At 43.3% G+C, this 19783-nt stretch overlaps 1 protein-coding gene across 2 annotated transcripts in view; it reads left to right on the forward strand.

Annotated features, from left to right (window-relative positions):
• Window positions 1–19783, forward strand: part of RMND5A (required for meiotic nuclear division 5 homolog A) — a 60667-nt gene that overhangs the window by 37208 nt on the left and 3676 nt on the right. For both annotated transcript variants that reach the window (XM_031949804.1, XM_031949805.1), the window contains exons 3-7: window positions 4129–4263; window positions 5502–5602; window positions 14707–14873; window positions 17060–17225; window positions 18853–18955. In XM_031949804.1, the coding sequence (XP_031805664.1) occupies window positions 4129–4263; window positions 5502–5602; window positions 14707–14873; window positions 17060–17225; window positions 18853–18955 (672 nt within the window). The remainder of the gene's footprint in view (window positions 1–4128; window positions 4264–5501; window positions 5603–14706; window positions 14874–17059; window positions 17226–18852; window positions 18956–19783) is intronic.

Consider the following 19783-nt stretch of genomic DNA (forward strand, 5'->3'; position numbering starts at 1 on the left):
AAACATTACAGTTTGTGCAAAAACTTTTAAACTTAATATCAAAATTATCCATTTTGTATTCATAATGCATTCTAGTTCTTCTTTGGCCACAAATTCTTTCCTTCTCCACAGATCTGAGAGATAGACTATCCTTTATTTTTCTACTTTGTTTATAATATCACTCTTTATGTCTAAACCATGAACCCATATTGACCTTATCTTGGTATATAGGGTGTTTGGTGTGAGTCAATGCCTAGTTTCTTCTATAATGTAGCTGATTTTAAAAGAAAGATACTAATAAAAATTTGTTAAAGTCTGCTAAGGCACGCTTTGCATTAACTTTTTTTTTTTTTCATGTATTTTTGGCCCTTCCTATACATTTGAACCTATTGGAATTTGAGTTGTATTAACATAATGAACTTGGACATTTCTGGTATATTCAGTTATTATGTTCATGGACTGCTTCTCTAGTTATTCAAGTTTTCCTTTGTTTCATTTATAAATTCATTAATTTAGTAATAAATCTGACTCCACAATCAGACTTACCCTGTACAGGTGTTTGTTTGTTTTTTTTTTCAGTATTTTATTGATTCTTCAAATAAATGCACATTCTTCTTCTTATACGATATTCTAGCCCTCTTTCACATATAGGTTTTCCTCAGTTTCTGGAATGTATTCCCTTTTTATTTTTGATATCCTTACTAGCCATAAATTGGTTAATGATTTTCTTTTTGTTTTCTAAAGTATTCTCTTGTATTTCAGGATGTTTACATGAAGATGCATTGATATTTTTAAAAACAGTTGATTTATATCTGAGCCCTTTGGCAAAGTTTGTTGGACAGAAATATATTTGATATGACTGAGACATAGTACCTATATGTGGGTTGTTTTACATAAGAATCTTTTCATCATGCATTTTTAAAATTCTATATTTTTCTTTTTATTTATCTTAGTGTTAGGTTTGGCCAAGTCTAAGAAAGGAATATCAAAGTCTCCTTTGTTCAGTTGTGTCAGACTCTTTCGTGACTCTATGGACCATATGGCACACCAGACCCTTCTGTTCTCTTTTATCTTTCAAAGTTCGTCCAAGTTCATGTTCACTATTTCCATGATACTGATCTCTCCATCTCATCTTCTGCCATCCTCTTTTCCTTTTGTCTTCAATCTTTCCCAACATCAGGGTCTTTTCCAGTGAATCCTGCCTTCTCATTATTGACCAAAGTATTTAACCTTCAACTTTAACATTTGATCTTCCAGAGTTAATGTGAATTAATTTCTTTAGGCTCCTTGCTATCCAGGGGACTTTCAGAAGTCTTCTCTAGCACCATAATTTGAAACTTTGATTCTGTGTTACTCAGTTTTTCTTAGAGCCCAGCTCTCACAGATGTACATTGCTGCTGGAAGAACCGTAGCTTTGCCTGCATGAACTTTTGTTGGCGTGATGAGATATAAAAAAAGCAGGGTCTGAACCTTCCCTGTCTGCAGTTTAGCCCCATAAAATGCCGTGGCTCATCTGGAAGAGAGCTTGTGATGTTTCCTTCAGATCTCTCCCTCTGCTGCCTTTCCTCCTGATCACCTTGGGAAGGGGAAGCATGGCCTCTCCTCTTGGATCTTTGGTCAGACGGTCCATAGACGCTTGTGGGTTGATCTTTTGTTGACTGATTGCTTCACTCCTCCTAGATCATCCAGAAGCCTTTTCCAAACCACTTTAGTTTCCATCACCTCCTTCCTTTGTTTACTTTGCTTATGTCCCCTTATTCCTACAATGTCTTCCTCAGAACTGAACCTCTGACTATTGAGTAGATGGGGCTAGGGCTGGGGATTTCTGCTGGGCACCCTTCTCTTTGGAGGCCCTTCAAGTTGTTCTCTGGGCCTTGAGTATAAGAGATTACAGGCCATTAAAAGCATCCTGTCCTTTGTGAAGTTGTGTTTTTGAAGTAATTTATCTGAGTCTGGCTCTGCCTCTTTACAATTTCAGTGACCCTCATTTGGGATTTTGTGTTGTACTTCCACCTCCATCTGATTGCATTGGCAAATTTAACTCTTTTATTCTTCATTTCTATATCAAGAAAAATGGAAATAACCTCTAAAATCAAATGTTAGTGAGAATCTTTGTGTACTACAAAATGTGATGCAAATGTAAGGTGCTATAGTTCTGTGGAGAGGCTGGTTGGAAACCGTCTGGGACATATGTACTTGACCTCTATCACCAGAATTGTATTTTTGAGGCATCATTGAGAGTCAAAGATGAAAGCGGTTTGCACTTCCTCAGGTGAATGTCTGTGAGCATCTTTGCCTTCCTAAGATCTGGTTTCTGTGGCCAGTTTTCCTGTGTCCCATGGCATCCTTTATGTTTATCATCAGTCTAATTTAAATGATTAGCAGCTCACACATGGACTGTGGTGATGCTTCCAGATCATTTTCACTACAACTTTGTTTCTCCCCAACTACCAGATTGATACTCTTTAAGCACATGAGCAACTCTATCCAGATACTTTGTAGAATCTTCATTTTTACTTCTTTTTCTGGTTAAGTAGAGATTGAGCTATACACAAATGGTAATTCTCAATAGAGTGGACATAAAATCACAGTGATAGAACCTCAAAGGCTCATCTGTTTTCCTTTGCATCCATATTTAATTATAGTTTAAATGACTAGCTGCCAAAGCAGGGGGAAAATTCAGTAATTTAAATATCATCTGAAGGATCAAGGGTTTTCCCATTTTTACATGTATACATAATCTGATAATTAAAGGGTTTTTCTTTTCTTGGCCAGTAGTCCTCCCCTGTTCACATGGTAGATGCCTAGTAAATACTTGTTGAATTCACTTGAATTGGTAGAAAGCTATAAAATCTGGCTTAATATGTTTTGTCGAGCTGATTGACTCATGACTTTTGTCAGCTATTATCACTAAAGTTTATTTCATTTCATTCTCATGGAAGAAAGGGTTTTTAAACTCATCAAAGGAAGAGAGAAATTTTTTTACTTATACTATTTAAGTGGGAACATTTGGTTTGGTTTGGATGAAGCTAAAGAGTCTCTTTGGTCATCTAAGCCTTGGTCTGTGCTTCTTGCTCATTTTTTTTTTTTTTTTTTTTTTTTTTTTTTGGTGGGTGTTCTAAACCTCTTTGCCCATTTGTGTTACAAACCACTGTGTCCATTTGTAATACATGCCATTGTTCCCTTTCTACACACCCCCTCCCCTTTCATGTGAATGGTTCTTTGTCTGGAGGCCGGTGGGGGGAGAGGATTTGGGGGAAGAGGGGGTTGGATTGTGATACCATCTTTTTCTATTCCCAGCACTTGAGGAGTTGTGGGGAACGAATCCATTGTGGGAGGTTGGGGGTGACTAGGCTGTCATAGAAAACAGAAAGATGGGATAATGTGCTTGAAAGTATTGAACTACTATGCAGAATCTGATAAGCTGGAATGGAGCTCCTTTGGCCCAGCACTGCCAGCCCCCTCCAGGCCTGGCTGACAATAACTGCTTTCTCCCATTAGTCGCTGGGTGCTTTGTGTCAACTCATTTTCATAAAGTAAATTAATACTGAACCTTTAAGAGACATGGATGTCTGTCCAGAGAAGATGAATCAACAGAATGAAACAATTTGTGTATTTTCATGTTTCTGCTTATGACTTTCACAGTTACATCTTTTGTTGTGTTGCCATTGTTGTCTTAGACTATTGACTTGGCAGTTATATTCAGGGCACTTATTTCTTTGTGATTTTTTTTTTTTAACCACATTTAAAGAATGAACCTTTGGGAGTTTTGGAATAGGCTTCTTTATCACTCTGATGTAGAAAATGGCCTTTTGTAATCATTTGTCGTCACTTGACTTTCTTGTTTTCACATAATCTGCTTTTAAAAATTCTTTACTAACTTGACTTTGTCTTCCAGCAAAGGGTTGATTTGTGATTAGCCAGGATTTTAAATCTCTTGGGTAAGTTGAGATGTCCTGGACAAGGAAACTGGTTTCAGGAAGGAAACAATGGATGGATGATGTCCTAATGCAGCATTCTGGACTTTTGGAGGGACCTTTTAGATGGATGGGTAGCAAATAAAAACATCTGAGCAGCAAGCATATTGCAAGTGACTTCTACTATAAGGTGATGTTCCCCGGCCAATTGAATGTTCATTTTTCCTTTCAGAATTTTGATTCCGACATCAGTAGTGTGGGAATTGATGGCTGTTGGCAGGCAGACAGCCAGCGGATCCTCAATGAGGTGATGGTGGAACACTTTTTCCGACAAGGAATGCTGGATGTAGCTGAGGAGCTCTGTCAGGTAACTGGGAAATAGATGGGCATGTGGTGAGAAAAGAATACACACTCAGTGCTTAATCATTCCAAAGCAGGGTTCAGATCTCTGGTGACCATCCATCTATCCATTTATCTTTCTTTGTATCTATATCTTAATTTTATCTTAATTATTTCTAATTAATTAGAACTTGGGCTGGTCATTTCTGGAGATTACTTTTTTTTAATTTTAAAAAATTATTTTTATTTAATTAAATACATCCCAATTAAATGTAAATTTTTCAAATAATCATTTTGTACAATTTTGATTTCCAAATTCTCATCCTTCTTTCCCTTCTGCCTCTTTGAAAAGGCAAGCAACTTGATATTGATTATACATGTGAAGTCATGCATATCAGTCACGTAGCAAAACAAAAGACAAAATAAAACAATAACAATAAAGAGTTTTTTAAAAGTATGCCTCAATCTGCAGTTAGCATTCTTCATTTCTCTCTCTGAAGGTGGATAGTCTTTTTCATTATGGATCCTTTGGAATTATTGCCTTTATGGGTCATTGTCTTGATCAGAGGAGCTAAGTCTTTCACTGTTCATCATCCCTATGATATTGCTATTACTGTGTTTAGTCTTCTCTTGATTTTGCTCACTTTGCTTTGCATAAGCTCATATAAATCTTCCTAGGATTTTTGGAAACCATCTTGCTGTTCATTTCTTATATCACAATAATATTCCATTATAATCATGTAACAACTTGTTTAGCCTTTCCTCAATTAATGGACATCTCCTCAATTTCCAGTTTTTAGGCAAAAAGACTTGCTGTTAGTATGTTATATTTTAAATGAGCATGTGTTAGTATTACAAAAATAGTTTTGATCTTATGGGCCCCTCCTGAAATGGTATTTGAGAGGAATCCCCAGACCACAGTTTAAGAACCACTGATTTAGGGAGCTTAAAATATTTTAAAAGCTAGGGCATACTCTTATTTTCTAGATGCGAAAAGTATAGACTAAGTAACTTAGATAGAATGAAGCTGCAAACTGAACCTCTCATCTGAAAATGCAATGTCACATTTTGATCATAGCTTAAGCCAAACTTAGGATTGTCCCTTCAGGAATTTAGAACTTGTGTTTATGCTCCTTAATTTGTAGAGGAATGCATGCTTTTTCAACTGAATTTTAAAAAAATTCTCCCAGATTTCTAATGCTAGATTACTTTTAATGCCATTTTATAGCTCTGATTAAAGGTAACAGGAACTTTTCTGCTTTTCAGGAATCTGGACTGTCTATAGACCCGAGTCAAAAAGAACCATTTGTGGAATTAAATCGAATATTGGAAGCATTAAAAGTCCGAGTTCTGAGACCTGCTTTGGAGTGAGTCACTAAGCTTGATTGCTTTTGAATATCTTGATAAGAGAGGAAGGGAAGGCAAGGGAAGGAAGTGTTATATGGTACCTGCCTCTGGGCCAGGCCCGGGTTAAGAGTTTTTTTTTTTTTTTTTGCTGATGTTGTCTCATCTGATCTTCTCAATGACCCTGGGAGGTGGGTCCCTCTATTGTACCCTTTTATAGTGAGGAAATGGAGTCAGAGATGAAGTGACTTGCGAAGGTCACAGCCAAGGCAGGCCAGTGCACTTTCCCCACAGTGTGGGGAATTGGCCATAGCACCCGGAGGGTTTGGTTCCCAGCTGCCTCCTCCGATAACAAATGGAGCAGATCCCAGGCCCAGGCTGCTCTGGGAGGCTTGGATCTCGGGGGAGGTGCCAGACTGGCTCTGGAGCCAATGAGGGCCCAGGCCCAGCTCCGAACCGGTCTGGAGGAAACTGATTGGAAGAAGTGTTGGATGCCAAGCTCTAAGAGGGCAGGGACATGTAATTTTAGCGTGCGTGCCAGGGCCTAGTACACAGAGTGTTTGGTAGGAGCTGGTGAGTTCAGATAAATGGACATCTCCTGAGACAACTTTTGGAAACACTGATCAAATGGGACTGTTTGGTTTTAACTGAAATTTAGACAGGTTGGGGTGATAATACAGAAGAAAGTAGCCGGGCCCTGATCTGTGTTGTATTTTCATGAGAACAAAACTTTCTTCTCTCTATCCATGGCTTCCTTGTTGCCTTCTTCATCCCCCTAATACAAGGCTCTAGGAGAGTCTTGTTAGTCTTCAGCCTGTGGGAATCATCTGTCTGCTCCCAGGACACTTGCCCTTGAGGTGCTGAGTCCTAGGCTGCCCCTAAGGACATTTGTATGTGACCCAGCAAACCTGAGCTTGGGGAGAGAGGGGGCTGGATGCCCCCTGGCATTGTCCTCATAGGAATTTTCTCATCCGCTTGTACGTCACCATCTTTTGTATGGTTGGTACAGGGGGGTGTGGTTTGGGACCCTGTCTCTTGTCAGTATGGAGGCAACTGAACAGCAGCTTTTCCTGGAGCACATCAGTGCCTCAGGACCTCTGACCTCTTAAGTTCCAAGCCCAGCCCTGCCTCACCTTGGGGGGTACATTTCCGGGCTCAGCATCAACTCGTTTTATTCTTGAAATTCCCATTTTCCCACAGTAGGCACTGGGGCTCCTACTTTCCAGGGTGCTTCCCACCTGTGGTACTACTTCCCACCCCCTCCCCATTTAATTTAAAATGTGAAGCTTAATCTGGCCCAGGCAGCGATGCTGAAGTTTTGGAGATCCTCCCCTTCACTCACCCAGCCAAACACAGCGACTGGGGTGCAGGTTCCAAGAGCCTCTGGGCTGGGGGGTTCAAGAGGATGGTCCCGTGCCTGCCCCCTCTCCCGAAGGTCCTTGTCTCCTGTCTCTGGGGAGGAGCACCCTTGTCCTCCCAGCTCCTTTGATTGGGTGGGCCCGTGTGGGAGAAATAGGAAGGCTGGTTTGGGGGGGTCTGTCAGCTTTTAATGGGCGCTCAGCCTTTCTCACTGATCAGCCTGGCTGAGCCGGCAGTCTCTACCAGACATCTCCAGTCGCACTGAGCCTCCATGCTGTACTGGCAGGGCCCTCTCCTGGCCTCATCAAGCTCTCTCAAAGCCCAGGGCTGGTCTGATGGGTCAGCTCCTGGCCCCCTCCAGGAGAGCTTTGCCTCCCCACCATGGCAGCGCATTTGCAGGGTCGCAATCTCAGTCTCTTTCTTCAGCTGCTGGTCTTGGGGTTGGTTCTCCTGCAGTCCTCCTGGCACATCTCTGCACAGCATACCGGAGCACGCAAGAGCCCAGGGGTGCCTTTGTGTTTGCTTTACTTTGGACACAGCCAGCCGGACCGCACTCCTGGAGTCCTCTGGCCTCCAGATGGTGGGGAATGCTGCGTGCCCAGTGTGCCAGGCAGGGATCGGCCAGCCCTTCTCAGTTTAGATCTGGCCTGAGTGAACCCTCTTTACTTTGGTTTCCTCTCCCATAAAATGGGGATTCTGCCTGGCACACAATTAACACTCTTACTAAGGTTTTACCATATCTGAGAGTAATAGCCACTGCCCTTTAGAGACCTAATCTGTCAATCCAAACAGAAGTTTCTCCACCTCTTTCTTTCCTTCCTTTTTTCCCATCTTAAAGCTGAAAAGATTTGTTTTTGTCTTGAGTGGTTTTCCGTTTTGACTTCTTGAAATACAGCCCTGGAAAGGCAGATTTTAAAAGCCCATTGGGTTTCAAATGGAGCTTCTTGACTCCCCCTCAAGCCCAGATCCCTCTGCTTTGCCTGATTCACATCTCTGTGGTTCCTGGTTTAGGTTGTGAGGGCTTAGAATGTGTGGAAAGAACAATTGTTTTCTAATCTATCTCCTCCTAGCCCTCCTGGGAATGACCTCCCATTTAGGAAGGCTCTGGTCACCCCCTGCATCCTGGGCCCTCCCTTTGTCCCTTTGCTGGACTTGCATCGACTCCGGAGGAGGCCGAGGCTGGTGATTCTGCCCCAGTCTTCTCCAGCTCATCTACAAATCAGGGAATCCCCTGGATCATGGAGGAGGGATGGACCACAAACCCTCTCTCCCCTTTTTTATGTGTTATGAGAAGAGTTTCCTGAGAGCAGGAAGCTTGCCTTTGTGTTTGTATGTATTCTTGACTCTTGGCACAAGTTCTCTGTGCCCACAACCTCTGTACGCTGGAGACCTGCCTTCCAGCTTCGCCTGCCTTCCTGTGTGCTCCTCATCCTCTGGGGCTCGGCCCCGAACTATTATTACCCAAATGTCTCTTTGCCCAGTATAACATCTGGTTCCCTCTGACTTTTAGGGAAAGGAATCAGAGTTGTCCTTTTTATCTACAACTTATGGAAGGCGGAGAGATTAATATAGTGCTATATGATATAGTGCTTTTATTAATTAATGCATTGTTATAGTGCTATAGAGAAATTTTTTTTTATTCAGCTCCTGTTCTAATTTATTTATTTACTTGGAGTACAGGTCTCTAGAATTGTTCTCAGATTTGGGTAGGGAAAGGTAAAAGTGGAAGTGGTAATGCGACCAAAAAAAGGAAAGGATAAGGAAGGAAAAGGTCAGTGGAACATTTAAATCGGTATAGCAGAGAGAAGGCCCTCGTTGGTATTAACTGTGTTAAGTTGGGAACATGTAGGTAGCTTTATGGCTTCATGCGTAGTCTTTGTCCTTTGTATATGGAAATAGTAATATTTGATTAAAGTTCATAATAAAAAAATTTTAGAACTTGGACAAAGCCATCCTCATTTCATTTAAATGCCTTTCTAAGTGTCAGGAGGAAAATGGAGAATTCTTATTGGGTTGTGTTCTTGTCTGATTGAAATGCACATGAACTTCCCCCTCTGAGCAGCCTTTTGTCCCATTCATCCGTTGAAGTCTGGGCTTGGCCGTGGTGCTTCAGCAGTTAGGAGATGGGGCGCCTCCTACAGATGCCTGGGAATCCCCCCTGTACTACGTACACCAGTGACCTTTCCTGCTTGGTGAACAGGAAGTTTCCTCTGCTCTCCAGTTTTGCCTCTGGAGACAAAGGGAGCTAAGCCCTCCTTCACACGATAGCTCTTCTGGACTCCAAAAGGTTCCCCTGCTCTGCCTGATCCTCCACAATCCTCTGACTTTTAGGGCCTCCTCCTGCACACTCCGGCTTAGCCTGTACTGAAAATGTGAGATTAGAAAGCAAGGTGAGCTTGCTTTACATGGACTATGGTCTGCTGTGCACCTGGCAGATGGCAGATTCTGGTGTCCTTTCCAAATTTAGAAAGATTCCCACTTGGCCAGGGGCTGCCAGAGTGTGACTAGCTTCAGCAGGACTGAGAAACAGGAACGTTAGAAAGATCTCATTTCTTCTTCTTCCTCATTAGCCTCCTGATTTAAATACTTTTCTGATATGTGAAAGGCCTTTTTCTTGGCTTTTATTAGCTGGGAAATGTAGTTTTTCAGCTATTATAATGTCACTTGAGTTTTCATTTCATTCTTTATTATTTAATTCTTCAGATCAGTATTATGTGATATTATTGTAGTTAGAAATCTATTTATAGCAAATAAAGGGGACTAAAGAATTATTCACCAAAGCTAACAAGATAAATGGAAGCCAGTAGAATGAGATAAGAATGATTTTATGGCAGTTTTAGAATTATCTTAAAATTAACTCTGAAAAATATTTAACTTATCAGTCCACAAAGATCAAATGGTCAATATGTTCCAGACTTAGAACAAAGGTTAGCCTTCTTGGAGTGGTTCTTGAGCTCATTATATTGGCAAGTTTTTTTTTTTTTTTAAGTAAAATTTTATTTTTAAAAAAATCATTTTTTTTCTTCCTTTCCCCAACACTTTCTCCCTCACCCTCCTGTAAGGGGGGAAAAAAAGCCTTTGCAAAACAAATAGGCACAGCCAAGTGAAGCAAATCCCTTAGTGGTTATGTCCCAAACTATGTATCCCATTCTTCAATTCATGCTTAGCAAGAAGATCTCATAGTTCTGTTTACTATCATGCTTCAACTCATTTTTCTTATTTTTCTTTACTTTTTAAGCTTTTAAAAATTATTTTAAATACTTTTTACTTGCCAATCCTTTTTTTTAATTATTTGAAAAAAATTTAATAGTATTTTATTTTTTCAAATACATAGATAGTTTTTAATCAATTCATCATTGCAAAAACTTTTTGTTTTTGTTCAGTTTTTTTTCTCTCTTCTCCCCAAGATATCAAACAAATCAATTTAAACATGTGCAATACTTCTAAAAATATTTCCATAGTCATCATGCTGAGAAAAAATATCAGATTAAAAGGGAACCCCCCCCCCCCCCACAACCACCACCAAAAGTGAAAATATTATGTTTTAATCCATACTCAGTCCTCACAGTTCTCACTGTGGGTGCAGTTGGCTCTTTCCATCACAAGACCATTAGAACTGTCCTGAATCATTGTTGAGAAGAGAAGAACACCAGAATTGATCATCATATAATATTGTTGTTGCCATCTACAATGATCTCCTGGTTCTGCTCATTTCACTCAGCGTCAATTCATGTAAGTCACCCCAGGCCTCTCTGAAATCATCCTGTTGATCGTTTCTTATAGAACAATAATATTCCTTAACATTCTATATATCATAACTTATTCAGCCATTCCACAAAGAGGGCTGCCACAAACATTTTTGCACATATGGGTCCTATTCCCTCATTCAAGATATCTTTGAAATACAGACCCCCTGGAGACATTGCTGGATCAAAGGGTATGCACATTTTGATAGTCCATTGGGCATAATTCCAAATTGCTCATCAGAATGGGTGGATCAGTTCATAACTCCACCAATAAATAATGTATTAGTGTCCCAGTTTTCCCATGTCTCCTCCAACATTATTTTTTCTTTCCATCTTACCTACATCTTAGAAGTATATAGTATCTCAGGGTTATTTTAGTTAGCATTTTCTAACCAATAGTGATGTAGAGCATTTTTTCGGATGACTAGAAGTGTCTTTAATTTCATCTAAAAAGTATTTGTTCATAATCGTTTGACCATTTAGAATTGGGAAATAGCTTATATATATATTTAAAAATTTTTATTTTCCCTAATTACATACAAAAATTTTGTGTTATTTATGTTTGTTTCACTCAGCATCAGTTCTTGGAAATTTTTCCAGGCTTTTCTAAAGTGTGCTGGTTCATCATTTTTTAATATTCTATTATTTTCTTATATCATAGCTTATTCAGCCATTCCCTGATTAATGGGTGTTTACTCATTTTCCAATTCTTTGGAATGGCTTGTATTCTTATAAATTTGAACTAATTCCATATATATGTTTTAGAAATGAGGCTTTTATCAGAAATACTGACTAAAAATTTTTCCCAGCTTTCTGCTTACCTTTTACTTTTGGCTGTGTTGATTTTGTTTGTGAAAATCTTTTTTAATTTAATATAATAAAAATTATCCATTTTACATTTCATAATGTTCTGTAGTTCTTTGGCCATAAATTTCTCCCTTTTCCATAGATCTGAGAGGTAGACCTTATCCTTGGTTTTCCTAATTTACTTATAGTATCACCTTTTTTGTTTAAATCATAAACTCATTTTGACCTTTTCTATTGGTATGGCACTGAATGAGTAGATTAATTCAAGTAGGATTGTCGTTTTTATTATATTAGCTCAATCTACTCATAAGCACTTGATATTTCTTCAGTTGTTTAGATCAACTTTATTTATTTGCAAAGTATTTTGTAATTATTTTCCTGGTAGGCAAGACTCCCAGGTATCTTATTATCTACAGTTATTTTAAAAGAGATTTCTCTTTTTATCTCTTGCTGATAGAGAGATTTGTGGGTGACATATAGAAATGCTGATGATTTATGTGGGTTTATTTTATATCTTGCAACTTGGCTAAAATTACTAATTGCTTCCTAGTAGTTTTTTAATTGATGCTCTAGGATACTCTAAATATACCATCATTTCATCTGCAAAGAGTGATAGTTTTGTTTCCTTGGCATCTACTCTAATTCCTTCAATTTCTTTTTCTTGATTTAATGCTAGAGCTAACATTTCTAGTACAGTGTTGTATAATAGTGGTGATAATGGTCAACTTTGTTTCATCCTTAATCTTGTTGGGAATGCTTTTAGCTTATCCCCGTTACAGATATTGCTTACTGATAGTTTTAGATAGACATTACTTATTATTTTAAGGAAAACTCCTTTTATTCTTATCCTCTTTAGTGTTTTAATTCTAAAAAAAATAGAAGAAAATGTAAAATACCTTGGAAAAGTAACGGACCTGGAAAATAGATTCAGGAGAGACAATCTTAAGAGTTATTGAACTGCCTAAAACCCATGGAAAACATCTTTCAAGAAATCAAAGATTAATTGTCCTGATGTCCTAGAGCCTGAGGGTAAATAGTCATTGAAAGAATCCACTGGTCAGATTCTGAAAACTGAGACCCCAAAATGAAAACACCAAGAAATATAGTAGTTAAATCCCAGAATTATCAGATCAAGGAGAAAATACTGCAAGAAGCCAGAAAGAAACATTTCAAATATGGAGGAACCACAATTAGGATTACCCAGGTCTTAGCAGCTTCTACATTAAAAGGATTGGAGGACCTGGAATATGATATTTTAGAAGGCAAAGGAGCTTTGGACTGCTTCAAAGAATCATCTACCCAGCAGAATTAAGCATTATTTTTCAGGGGAAAAGATGGACATTGAGTGAAATCATGGTGGTTAAATGGATGCTGGCTATTTCACACCTTCTTTTGAAACAATGAACTGACTGTGCCATGTGTCATCCCCAAGTCTGGACGGTGAGACGGTTTCAGCGAATCAGGAATGGCCTTTGCCCTCGCCTCATTGCGCCAGGAGTGGGCTGTGCTTGTCTCTCTGGTGTCTGTCTCCTGCTGGTCCCAGGCTCCCGGGAGTGGGTGAGGGAGAGAGCTGAAGGATCGTGGCCAAGGGTGTCTGCCTTCTCTGCTTCCAGCAGTGCCCACCAGCCAGCGGGTTTCATGTTTTCAGACTCTGTTGTCCCACATCCCTCTCCCTTTCCCCCTGCCCTTCCCCCCATGAGAGCAAAGCTTGCTGGGTCTGTACCTTGGAGGGCCTTACCACTAAGGTGATGGAGTCCTCCCCTTGGGGAAGGGGGGAAGCACCTCCTATGTGCCGGGCGCCACTAAAGGCTCATTACTCCCTCTGATCCGCATGACAATCATAGAATGGAGGCGCTGCCAGGCTCCTCATCTGACACCTCTGGCAAGGATGAGCTGGGAGAGAACCCCGGCCTCCCTGACTCCAGGTCCCCGCCCTCCCCCCCAGCTCCCAACAGAGATCCCCAAGACCGTCCCGGCCAGCCCCTTCATCCGCACAGACTTGGGAAGACTGAGTCTCTTTCCTGTGGGCACAGGGCTGGTGACTGACCAAGAATTGGAAGGGCTGCCCCACGCTGGGCTCTGGCCTCTGCCTCTCAGGCCGGGAACTGCCCTGGGTGTCGGGTGCCTTCATTTGGCAGGCGGGGACAACCCTGCTTCTCACAGTCAGGTGGCCCAGGCATGTGGGAAAGGCTCCATGAAGCTCTCCAATGGGCTGTGGTCAGGGTCGGTCTCGCCCCCCATCCCATTTATCCGGGACTCCCCAGTGCCTCCAGATCCCCCGACCTCACACCCCCACCCCAGCAGATCCCGTGTTGCCTTCAGGACTCCACTTGGAGGCTGCTTTGGGCAGGCCTTGCCTTGTCCTGGTGAGATCTCCAGGGCAGCCTGGAGGCGTCCTCACCTGCACCCAGGCCATTCCCCCCTCCCCCCTGACCAGAAGGGCCCGGGAGGGGGCCACGTGTCTGGGGACTCCTTGGGCCAGGACCCTCTGCTTTGGTAGCCCTTGGATCGAAAGTGCCCAGTGAGTGATGGCCGCTCACTCAGATGTGTTTATTGTGGCGGGGGACTGCCAAGGAGCATGTTCTCACTCTCATTCCTGTGGGGCTGCTTGTGGCCCTGCAGCTGTGCATGAGCCCAGGGCGTCTGCCCCAGCCTGGCAGGCCCTGACCCTGGTGCCATTGACTCCGCCCCTCGTGCATGGCACCTAGAAGGGCCGGGGGTGGGCATGGGCACCCGCTGTGTGACAGGCCCTCCATTGCCCCGTGGTTCTGGCACGCTGAGGGGCCGAGTCCGTTCTGACAGTGTGCTTAGAGCAGGGTCGGCCTCCGTTGCCTTTGGCACGTTTCCTATCATAGAAGAGCAGCCTGGGGAGGAAAGGTGGGAGCAGGTCTGGAGGCGGCTGGGCTCCCAGGGCCTCTCAGCTGCTCAGTGACCTCCTGGGGGGCATGATAGTGGGGGTGGGGCTTCCCCTGCCACCATCTCCCGTGCCCCTCCCCCTCCTCATGGGGGGCCAGAGCTGCTGTGGGCTCTGAGTTGCCGCCGTCCTCGGGCTTCAAAAGAAACCAGTTCCAGGAATTGGGCCGGTTCCCAAGGGCCCCACTAGGTGGCGGGGCAGGCCCTTTCTTCCTCCCAGAAACCCTGGCGATGGCTTGCTGTGGAACAGTTGCTGTGTGTGTGCAGCTGATGACGGCTCCTCCTTTCTCCCTTTTCTCTAGATGGGCCGTGTCGAATCGGGAGATGCTCATGGCCCAGAACAGCTCCTTGGAGTTCAAGTTGCACAGATTGTACTTCATCAGCTTGTTAATGGGTGGGACAGCAAACCAGCGGGAAGCTTTGCAATATGCTAAAAACTTTCAGCCATTTGCCCTAAACCACCAGAAAGGTAAGTGGCCCCCTTCGTTCTCAGTGTGGAAATGTGGGAGGACTGGCCAGAAATGGATGCCCTGAGAAACAGTGGATCTGGACCTCTGAAATTGCTTCCTGATAAAGCACCACAGCAGCATTTCTCACTTCACTGAAGGGATTGCGGCCATTGCCTGGAGGAGCTCCCCGTTTCCTCCCCCTCCTCTCCCAGAGCTCAGCCAGCTGTCTTCCACTGCTTCCCCTATCTTGTCTGAGCCCAGAGTGAGCCCATCTTCTTGCCGTGGGATTCCGTTCTACCCGGTCTTCTCCAGAGCATCGGTCTCCCATCTTCTCTGCTCTCTCCCCAAAGTCCTCAGGCTTGCAGCAAGCTCTCGTTGCCCACCTTCTAGCCATCAGCACTGCTCCTCTCCACAGACCTGTCTGCCCCCGGTACCCCCAGCTCTCCTCTCAGCATTCTCTAAGCCCTTTGAGAACTGGCCTCGGACCTCCCAAAGCAGCAGAGACAGCTCTCCCGAGTCGCCCTCTTGTCTTGGCTCCTGCCCACGGCCCTCTGGGTTCTGCCCCTTCCTGCCTAACTCTTGATTTCAGCCTTTTCATCTGGACCTGCCCACTCCAGGTGGGCGTCCCCGTAGGCTTTGTCCTGCCTTTTCTTCTCCCTCTTGACCCTCTCGCCAGCCACAGTAATCTGGTCAGCACTCGGCTGTTGTCTTGTTACAGGGGAGGCCCGAGGCTCTCGTCATTTAATCTTCCATCTCCAGGTGCCTGTTGGACCTCTTGAGTTAACACGTCTGAAATAGAAATCCAGAAATACCCTCTCCCCAGCCCCCAACCAGCCTTTTCTCTTTCTAGCTTTCCTGTTACCTAGGCTTGGCCCTCCCCTCACACTCGCCAAGCCCTGTGGATTCTCCATTTGTCTGTCCCCCCACCTCGGCTCTCTCCCTTCAGGATCAGGAGCAGAGTTCCCCATTTGGCTGTTTGGGTGCTCGCGCCCTCCCCTCTTCCCCCCCTTGCCCTTTTGTTCCCTGCCCAGGGCTCCTGTGCTTGACCAGCAGCACTGGCCTAAATACTTTTCAGTGCCTGGGCCCGGTTACTGCAGCCTCCCTTTCTCCTCTGCCTCCTGTCTCCCTTCAAGACCCAGCTCTATTTCCATCAGCTCAAGAAGCCTTTCCCAGGCCTTCTTTACTCCCCTGACCCACCCCAGGCCTTCCCTCTTGAGATTATCTGCCATTGACACTGCCCACGTTTTGCATGCCCACTGTTGTTTGCATGTTCCTCCTCCCCTCCCTCCCCCCAGTAGAATTGAGTTTCTAGGCAGCAGGGATTGTGTTTTTTGCCCCTTTTTGTGTCCCTGACACATAACGGTGCCCAGCACATCACTAACATTTAATAAGTGCTTGTCGACTATCGCAGAGGTCACTGGTAGGTGTATTAGAGAGCTTGGTGACCTGGTTGCTGAGATTGAAGTGTAAGAGAAAAAAGATGAAATACAACATTGGCTCTAAGAAAACATGAAAATATATGTTGGAAGACACTTTGAGCTACCGTCTTAGTCTAAAGCAGACTCTTGGGGTGGCCAGATGATTGTCCCCTTGTGGCAGCCCTTCCCACCCCATTTTGCCTTTTTGATGAAATGGGTTTGGTACTAGAAAGGAAGGGAGTCTGGGAACCTCGTGATCCTAATACCCAGACTGAAATTTGGGAGCCAGTGTGCGCCCCCTCCCCCCATTAATGTACACAGTTATTGCATTCGGTGATGTGCAATTTGCATGTGCAAATAAAACCTTCCTTTTCTCTTCTCTCTCTGATCCACATTGAAGCACTTGGGAATCGTTTTTTGCACAGGAAAGGGAGGAACATCTCTGCGTGGACAGCATTATTTTTAAAAGAAATGATTTAGGGGAAGTAGCACCAGCCTTGAAGTCAGGAGAACTTGAGTTCAAATCTGGTCTCAGACATTTAGCACTTCCTATCTATATGACCCTGGCAAGTCACTTAACTCCAATTGCTTCAGCAAAAAAAAAGAAAAAGAAAGAAAGAAAAATAAATGATTGAACAATTCCAGAACACATTGATTAGGTTTTTTTTTTTTTTTAACTCTCTTTTCCCTTTTGCTTTCTTTCCATAAACAAAGGAGAAAATCTTGAACCTTAAAGTTAAAATTTTAGTTCTAACTACACTACTACTAACTTGATTTTTATCCTTCAGATATCCAGGTCTTGATGGGAAGCCTTGTGTACCTGAGGCAGGGCATCGAGAACTCACCTTATGTTCACCTGCTTGATGCAAACCAGTGGGCGGACATCTGTGACATCTTCACTCGGGACGCCTGCGCTCTCTTGGGGCTCTCTGTGGAGTCACCCCTCAGTGTTAGGTATGGTGGGGTTACTGCAGTAAATGCTGGTTACGTGCACTTCCTATCCTAGAGGAAGGTACCTGGCTAGTGTTCTGTTAGTCTTCCTCTTATGCAAAATTAGAATAGCTTCTCTCTCTGCTCTCCAACACCCCCACCCCCACCCCCACCCCAGTTCTTTTATGATGCCATGTACAAGCTCCCAATACCACAGCGCAGTCCTGCAGGATGACATCAGGAGCACTTGCTGCTAGCAGAGTCACTTCTGTTTCCTCAGGTTCACAAGTATGAGTCAAACAAGTGGGACTTTTGAGGAGTCCGGCTTTGGCTTCAGGAGATCTTGGTTTGAATCCAGCTGCTTTTTTTAATTGTCTTTGTGACATGGGAAATCCCTCCCCCTCTGCTGATATTTCATTATCATTTGTAAAATGAGAGGTTTGAAGGAGATAGTCTCTAAGGGGCTGCTGGTGTTCTGCTTATTCCCTGTGAAAGTCGCCTTGGCTGTTACTGTGGTCCTTTCTAAATGGCAGGAGCCCAGTGAAGTTGGTGTAGCCCAGTGTGCCACCATTAAGAAATGGTTTGGGGTTGAGTGGAAGATCTCCGTCCTTTGTCCAGAACACTCAGTAAAAGGTTCTCTCATAACAAACTGTCCTTCCCTTTTGTGCCCTGGCTGGTAGGGCCGAAGGGAGAGCTCCTTAAAAATAACTCTTCTTCTTGACAGATCTTGGATATATTCCTTTGTTTATGTTTAGGCCAGTGGTAGCAAACTCAGAAGAGAAACAGGGGCCCATACTGGGTACAGTCAGTCATTGACTTAGTGGTAAAAGTGAAAGGTTATGGATGTTTTATCACATTTTTATTTGTTTTGCTGCAATGTCCCACTTCCATTTATATGAACTGCAGTTGGCAGCATTGAGGGTGTTTGACATCTCTGGTTTAGACCCCTCTGTTTTCTTATTTTAAAAGTGGAATTGGCTGAGAACCAGGGATGCTTTCTTCTTATAAGCTGAAGGGAATGATGGTGCCAGGCAGGAAATCATGGAGCTTGTTGGTAAATGAAAGTTGGGATCAAACTTTCATAGATGCAGCTCATTATGGGGGAAAAGGAGTGGGACAGATGCTTAGTGCTTAAAAAAAGGTACGCTTGGTAGAGAGGGGTTGGCGTTGCTTTTTAGTAACTGGAGAAAGCATGTCTACAAATGTAAGTGAAAAGCAAAGGGCATTGTGGGGCCGTGGGAAGAGCCTCTGGATTGGGAGATTTGGTTTCTGTCTGAGCTCAGCCACTTGGTACAAGTCCCTTATCTCTGATCCTGGCCTTCCATTTTCTTTTCTGTAGAATGTGGGGGTTGAGCTAAATGACCTTCAGTTCTTTCCTCTGTAGAAAAAGGTTAACAGTAAGACAGATCTGAGAGGATCACTATGAAGATTAAATTAGATACTGTCTGTCAGCAACTTAGTCAATAGGAACTAGTATCATTACTCTTATTTCTCTGGTTAAACATCTGATTGGTTCTCTTCAGTGGTTTCCAAATCTGATATGAAGAAGTGTGAATTCTGTATTTCCTTGGGTTTTCTTAGTATTTTGATCAGAGGTGACAGCAACAGTGTCTGAAATTGAGTCTGAGTTTTTTTCCCTCTCTCCTGCCAGTTTCTCAGCAGGCTGTGTAGCCCTGCCGGCTCTGATTAACATCAAGGCGGTGATTGAGCAGAGGCAGTGCACAGGCGTTTGGAACCAGAAGGACGAGTTGCCTGTAAGTTAAGGGTTAGGGGGTGGTTTTTCCCCCTCTGCCAAAGTCCACAGTGAGTGGGGATTGCTGAGATTCGTAGCAGCTTCGCAGAATAGCAGCCGATGCCAGAGGGCGTGCTTAGCCACGGGGTCCCTTCATTGGACTCCTGGAGCCTCTGATCTTGGTGATCCACCACCTCTGGACTACATTCCTCCCTCCCTTGTTGTGGAGCTGCTCTCTCCTGGCTTTTCCCTGTCTGTCCCGCTGTTCCTTCTCTTTCTCCTCCACTCTCCTTTCACATCTTTTCCCCCCCTCTAAGCTTCCACCTATTGCTAAATCTACATCCCATCCTACATCCCTGCAGTCACAGCCCCCATTCAGGTTCTCGGCCAGACTCCTCACGCCAGTTCAGTTCATCCTCCGAAAAAGGATGTGTCTGCAATAGTCAGTGACTGTAGTAATCTAGTTTTGATAAACCCAAAGACCCCAGCTTCTGGGATCTTGGCATTTGACAAAAATTGCTGAGAAAATTGTAAACTCATATGGCAGAAACTAGGCATTGACCAACATCTAATACCTATACCAAGATAAGGTCAAAATGGGTTCATGATTTAGATATAAAGAGTGATAGTATAAGCAAATTAGAACAAAGTATAGTTTACTTTCAGACCTGTGGAGAATGAAAGAATTTGTGGCCAAAGAAGAACTGGGAGTCTAGTATGAAATGCAAAATGGATATTTTTTTTTTTTTATTTAATAGCCTTTTATTTACAAAAATGGGTAATTTTGATCATACTAAGTTAAACAATTTTTATACAAACAAAACCCATGCAGACAAGATTAGAAGGAAAG

Source organism: Sarcophilus harrisii, chromosome 2 (assembly GCF_902635505.1).
Source record: "Sarcophilus harrisii chromosome 2, mSarHar1.11, whole genome shotgun sequence".
Classification (NCBI taxonomy): domain Eukaryota; kingdom Metazoa; phylum Chordata; class Mammalia; order Dasyuromorphia; family Dasyuridae; genus Sarcophilus; species Sarcophilus harrisii.